Source organism: Parasteatoda tepidariorum, chromosome 3 (assembly GCF_982258835.1).
Source record: "Parasteatoda tepidariorum strain Cologne lab strain chromosome 3, Ptep-v5.0, whole genome shotgun sequence".
NCBI classification, from domain to species: domain Eukaryota; kingdom Metazoa; phylum Arthropoda; class Arachnida; order Araneae; family Theridiidae; genus Parasteatoda; species Parasteatoda tepidariorum.
The window spans coordinates 98,201,916-98,209,172 of NC_141757.1; the positions used below are offsets into that span (position 1 = coordinate 98,201,916).

At 32.5% G+C, this 7,257-nt stretch overlaps 1 protein-coding gene across 1 annotated transcript; it reads right to left on the minus strand.

The window, feature by feature from the left end:
• Window positions 1-1,919: 1,919 nt before the first annotated feature.
• On the minus strand, window positions 1,920-6,893 carry LOC147814094 (uncharacterized). The gene has a single exon (XM_087160198.1). The coding sequence runs from the start codon at window positions 6,447-6,449 to the stop codon at window positions 1,920-1,922; it is 4,530 nt and encodes a 1,509-aa protein (XP_087016324.1). The 5' UTR covers window positions 6,450-6,893.
• Window positions 6,894-7,257: the final 364 nt, after the last annotated feature.

The window sequence follows — 7,257 nt, forward strand, 5'->3', positions numbered from 1 at the left end:
TCCCTAATATTTTGAAAGAGTGATTGTTTCTAATATCGATGTATCAACCAATAGGATACAAAATACATTGGTAGATGATTGACTTTAAATAATTAAGAAATTAAGCTTTGGTATTTCTCGAAAAGAATTAGAGAGCTATCTATTTATTAATTCAAAAAAAAAAGAAACATGTAAGTACATGCAGTTAAAAATGCACACACAAATTGTTTCTTTTTTTGGTTTATAAATTATCCTAGTCAATAATAAGAGTATCTTCAAATTACAAAATAATTATCATACAAATGCGTGTGAAATATTGGCTCAACAATTACATTCAACGGTTTCGTTACTTTTACCCAATTTTAATTTCTCGGATATTCCTGTGCAGAAAATAGGATAAAAAGATTTATTTTACAAATGCTGATAAAAAGCTTACACAAAGAAGGATTAGATCTACTAAATATCATATCCACTTTCCTAATTGTCGAAAGGCTATCTAACTTTCAATTACAGCTTTTAAAGTAATATGAAGGTATTGCAAAGCTATTTACCTCTACAAAGTACAACTTTCACAGCGCCACCTAGTGACAACTGAGGAGCATTTCAATCTCGACATCATTTTTGACAATGATGCTAAGGATACAACGCTTAAAAAGTGTAATTTTCTTAGTGGTGTAACGTATCATAAGCTATATCAAGAACTATTCAGTTTTTCTTTTAAATAAAAACTTTTATCAATAAACACAAACATTAAGAAATATGCAATACCCGTAACGGGATAGTGAAAACATCATAAACAACTGGAAAACCCGTAACGGGATATAAGGAAACTCAAATTCCACAATAAAACTAATCTAAAAAGAATCAACAACTCTGTCGTTCTAAATATTGACTTCTAATTTAATCGTCTGCTTTTATTTTAAGTTTATCTCTTTATGCGTTTACTTTATTTTAATTATGATTTTGCAAACCCATTATTTCTTTAATATTTTTAGACTTTACAATCGTCTGCTTTTATAAATTCTTTAATATTTTTAAACTTTACAACTCCTCTCCCCTTGGAAGAACTTTTCCATAGAAAACAGGGGAAAAGTTTATTATGAACTTTTTTGTGTCCTCTAAAACTTTAGGTTGAAACCAATGCATTATGTTATAATCAAAACATTTCACTTTTAAATTTAAATTTTCTAATTGTCAAATTAAATGCAAGATACAATTTTTACATTAGAAGTGATGTACAATAATTAACTTTAAAACTTAAAATTTCTAAATTATTTTTAGACTCTTGCAGTAAACATTAATAGACAATTCACTTGTAACTCAATTTTGATATCAAAGTAAAATATTCGAAATAAAATTAGAATGTAAATAAATATTATAATTTAACTTCACACAAAATAAATACAAATTAACATAACTATTTACATATATACAACAATATCTAAAAACTGAAGCTAACCAGATTTTTTTTCAAAGTGCTTATTTTTTTTTTTATCTTGGTATAACTATTTATTTTTTTTAATCCAAACAATATACTTAAGATTTTTAAGCTTCACATAATTAGATTCTACTCAATCTTGTTAATATTTATATGCATAAAAAAATAACATATTTAAGAACACTAGCACTTTTCTCTACAAACAAATTCGCTTAACACCTATGTTTCATTTTCAATATAGTCATTTTTAAACACTTTCTTAAATTAAATTTAACTGGTTCAATTTCAAAAACATCAATGCATTTTTATTTTATATTTTCACCTTAATTAGAGCTTTAATTCAAACTTTAATAGCAACTACTTTCTTTACGAGTTAGTTTTTTAAAATAAATAAATCATACATATGAATAAGGAAATAAGACTAATCTGTATCAATATCAATAAGAAAAACAAACATTATTTACATATTCCTCCCCCTCAATTAACTTTTGTCTAATTCAAATCAAGAACTTAAAGATACTCTACTGAGACAATCTGCATTCTTGTTCTTAGTACCAGCTCTATGCACAATTTTAAAATTAAACGGTTGTAATGCTAAAGCCCAACGCATAAGTCTGGCATTTGAACTAGCATTTGTTTTAAGCCAGGTTAGCGGGTGATGATCAGTCTGGATAGTAAACTTTTGCCCATCTAAATAGTGTCGTAATTTTTTGATGGCAAAAATTATACTGGCGCATTCTTTTTCCGTAGTACAATATTTTTTTTCGGACTCATTAAACTTTTTACTCAGATATATTATGGGGTGTTCATGGCCTTCATTATCTAGTTGTGTTAATACCATACCCATACCAATTTCCGAAGCATCTGTTTGCAAGATAAATTCCTTTTCATAGTTGGGAGAGAAGAGTATAGGTTGGCTCGTTAATTTTTGTTTTAGTTTCTTAAAGGCTTCTTCGCATTCGATCGTCCAGGTAATTTCTCCCTTTTTTGTTTTGCCTTTTAAAGAGTCTGTTAATGGTGCAACCAGAACAGAGAACATTGGTATATATCGACTGTAATAGCCCGCTAGTCCCAAAAATGCTCTGATCTCAGTTTTGGTCTTAGGTACAGGAAATTCGGCAACTGCTCGTGTTTTTATATCAGAGGGTTTTCTATAGCCTTGTCTGACAATGTGTCCTAGATAAAGAACATGATCTTGCGCAAAACGGCATTTTGAAGGCTTCATTGTAAGTTCTGCTTCTTTGATACGCTGCAATACACAATTAAGATGTTCTAAATGAAGATCCCAGGTATCTGAGAAAATTGCTATATCATCAAGGTATGGCACTGCAAATTCTTCTAAACCCTTTAGTAGTCGTGCCATTAATTTTCTAAAAAAATAGGGGGCATTCTTCAACCCAAATGGAAGTCGTAATGGCCTATAAGTTCCGAAACTGGTAACAAAAGTAGCTAATCTTTGAGCGTTTGGACTAAGCTTAATTTCCCAATATCCCTTGGCGAAATCTAAAAGACTGATAAATTTTGCCTTGGCTACCTCTTCAACTCGGTCTTCTATGTTCGGAAGTGGGAAATATTGTGTTACCGTTATTTCGTTGAGACGACGGTAATCAATGCAGGGCCTTGGATCTTTATTTGGTGCTTCTACTAGGATCATAGGAGAAGTATAATCACTCTCACCTAAATCAATAATTTTTAAGTCCAACATTTTCTGTACTTCAGTTTTTAAAATTTCTGTTAGTCTGGGTGAAGTTCGGTAAGGCTTGGAAATAATTGGCTTATTTGTACTAAGTTGAATGTCATGCTCAATTAAGTTAGTTTTTCCTGGGTTATTTGAAAAACTTTTCGAATATCTTCTTAAAATATTCCTCAATTGGTTGATTTCATGTCCGTTAAGGCGATTATCTAGGTGACTGTCTTTAATCATTTCAGATACATCAAATTCATCTGGTGAAATATACACTTGTGGAAAGTCAATATCTTGTTCTAAAGATGAAGAATCGTTTTCTGCACAGGATAGAATAATTATTGCAGGCCGTGTATAATATGGTTTAAGCATATTTACGTGATAAATCTGTGAACTCTCTCTTTTTCCTGGAATATTCACTAAATAATTAGTTTCAGACATTTTGCTTTCTATCTTTCCCGGGCCAATCCATTGAGCAGACAATTTATTAGCTCTAGATGTAGCCAAAACAAGAACCAAATTTCCGACACTAAACTCTCTCCTAATACTATTTTTATCGTAATACGATTTCCTTTTTAACGCTGCATCTTCCATCTTGTTAACTGCAATTTCTTGGCATCTTTTTAAACGGTTTATTAGGTGAAAAACGTATTCCGTCGCAGGAGATTCGTCTATTTCTCTTTTGGTCCACTGTTCATACAACAAAGTTTCAGGAGTACGCAAATTTTTTCCGTGTACTAACTCTGCTGGCGAAAATCCTGTACTTTCATGTGTTATAGTTCTCAAAGCCAAAAGGGCAAATGGTAAAAACTTCTCCCAGTCAGAACTAGACTCCAAACAAAGTACCCGCAAAATCCGCTTGATAGTTCTATGAAATCTTTCTACGGGATTCGACTGTGGGTGATGAACGGAACTATGCCGAACCTTTATGCCAAATCGATCAAAAAACTCAGTTGTTAGCATGCTCATAAAAGAAGTTCCTTGATCGCATTGGACTTCTCGTGGGAAACCAGTTCTACAAAAAATATTAAGTAGGGCATCAGTCACCGACACAGATCCTATATCATTCACTGGGATTGCTTCTGGATATTTTGACGACATACAAATGGCTGTAATCAAGTATCTTTTTCCACTTGGCGTGGTGGGAAGAGGACCAACTGCATCAACGTTTAGTTTTGAGAATATTTCCTGTATGACCGGTACAATTTTTAAAGGAGCCTTTTTTTTATCATTTGGTTTCCCCGCTTTTTGACAACTATCGCAGGTTCGTACGAATTCTTCCATCTCTTTATAGCATTTTGGCCAAAAATAATATCGCGCCAATCTATCTTTGGATTTGGTTACACCAAGGTGTCCGGAAGTACTTTCATGACATAACTTTAAAATTCGGCTTCTAAATTTCTCAGGTATAACTAAAAGTTTTTTTTCTTCTCCTAATCGTCCTTCTTGGCATTTAAAAAGAAGTTTTCTTTCAACCAGATAGCGATGCTTACTGTTCTGATTCTGAATAACTTCTTCCACAGTTTTAAAAACTGATTTTAATTCGGCACTTTCCTGTTGAGCTTTAACGAATTCATCGTGATCTACCTGTATTAAAGAAAGTTCATCAGAGTTGGCATTTAGAGTTGGTAATATCTCTTCCATTTCTGAACTGACGGCATCCGTTTCTAAAACTGGTTCGTCATCTTTTTCATCTAAAATAATTTCTTGATTTTTATTATCTTGTTCGGAAGAGTTTTCGGTATCGTTCGAATTTTGTTGCTCATATTCTTCATTTTCTGCTTTTAAACGAGCTTGCGATCTGGTACTAACTGCGTTTAACTCTGAAATTTGCATTGGCGTCATTTGCAGATTTGGCAATCTAGCCGCTGTTCTATTCCCAAGGAGATATCGACCTTTATCCAACTCACTTCTAACCACAGCCGCTTTGGTTACAATGTTGCCAAACTGACCAGATAACGAAACTTTTGCTAATGGTAAACAAGTTGGGCCTTCATCTAATGGTTGTTGTACCCACACAGTTTCGCCAGTAAACATATCTGGAGTCACATATTTTCTGCATATGATATCAATAGTTGCACCTGAATCTCGAAGAACTGGCATCCTAATTCCATTTACTTTCGCCATAAGAGTGTACGGAGTTAGTAATTTGTCTTCTTCGTGTCCTGCTCCGATTCGATTAACTTGAGCGGGTGGCTTTTGGCACTTAAGCTTCGGGCACTGAGGTCGTAAGTGATTAGTAGATCCACATTCGTAACATTTTAAAGGTGTACGTCTATCAAATTGATCATAAATTGCTTGCTTGTACTCATATTTTCTTTTATTTTCTTCATTTCGGCTATTCTTTGAAGTAGCTCCCTGTGAATTTTTCCGTGTGGCATTTTCTTCTCGCCAATTGAATCTCCGATTTTCAGAATTTACCTGCAAGTCAATTCGTTTGCGACTTCCACGTACATTCTCGTACTCGTCAAGTATTTCTGCCAGCTTTGTAGATGAAGTTATTTTTGACCAAGTGTCTATAAAATGATCACGCACTTCATTGGGAACTCTTCGTTTAGTTTGATCAGTAACCATTAGATCCAGCAAGGTTTCAAAATCTTTTACTTCCATTCCTTGAACCCATTCGTTTAAATAGTTCCTTAATTCAAAAACGAAATCTTTCCAACTATTATCGAACTTCTTTTGGTGCTGAATAAATTTGATCCTAAATTTTTCTGGACTTAGCTTAAACCTCTTCATTAAAATTTCCTTAACATGATCATAGTTGTACGTTTGTTCTTCAGATTCTCTTGCTATTAATTTTGTTATGTCAGGTGAAAGAAAAGATAATAAATGAGTAACCCACTCTTCTTTTGGTATTTCTGCTCGTTTTGCTTGACGCTCAAAAATTACTAAATAAAGACTGATTTCATCTTCCTTAGGATCAAAATTCTGCATTAACTTATGAATATCTAACTTATTCCGCAGAGTAGTGCCAATATTTTGATTTGAAGGGCCACTTAATTGGGCACTAAGCCTTAATTTCTCGAGTTCAAATTGGCGTTCTTCTTGTTTTTGCTGGCGTAGTTTTTCTTCCTCTTCTTCTTGGCGTTTTCTTTCTTCTTTTTCTTCTTGGCGTTTTCTTTCTTCTTTTTCTTCTTGGCGTTTTCTTTCTTCTTTTTCTTCTTTTTCGATACGATTTTCTTTAATTGCTTCTAATATTTCTTTAACTAGATTCACTTCGTAATTTTCAGATTTTTTTATAAGATTTATCAACTCACATACTGTAACATTTTCAATAATAGTTTCACCCAATTCCTTGCATAATTCTACCAAATCACACTTTTTTGCTCGTCCCAAGAAAGCCATAAGGAATAATATTTGGAACACAATTCCTTTTAATCAAATGGTAAATCGATCCCGACGCTGCCACCAATTAAATATAGCTGTAACGTATCATAAGCTATATCAAGAACTGTTCAGTTTTTCTTTTAAATAAAAACTTTTATTAACAAACACAAACAGTAACAAATATACAGTACCCGTAACGGGATAGTGACAAGATCATAAACAACTAGAAAACCCGTAACGGGATATAAGGAAACTCAAATTTCACAATAAAACTAATCTGAAAAGAATCAACAACTCTGTCGTTCTAAATATTGACTTCTAATTTAATCGTCTGCTTTTATTTTAAGTTTATCTCTTTATGCGTTTACTTTATTTTAATTATGATTTTGCAAACCCATTATTTCTTTAATATTTTTAGACTTTACAATCGTCTGCTTTTATAAATTCTTTAATATTTTTAAACTTTACAGTGGTGTTGCATAGTAAAATGACAAAAGAATCTTAAAAAATAGTTATCAATAGATATTTTATTTTCAATGTTGTAACTTCGCTTAAGCTTCGAATAGTAATGTATATCGGGGTTACTACTATTTTTTTTTCCTTTCTAAGATCGTTTCTAGTAGTAACTCTGTTAATCCAGAAAAAAATCGATCGAGATTTTGCCAATCGATAAAAAAATAATGCGCGCTTCTAGCATTCTGCTATTAATATTAATGTACAAAAATCGCCGTTGTACTTAAATAGTTAAAATATGTTCAATTAGTCTAAACGCCTGAGAGTGAAGAAACTCCTTCATCTTGCTCCATTTCCTTAAATAAACGATATT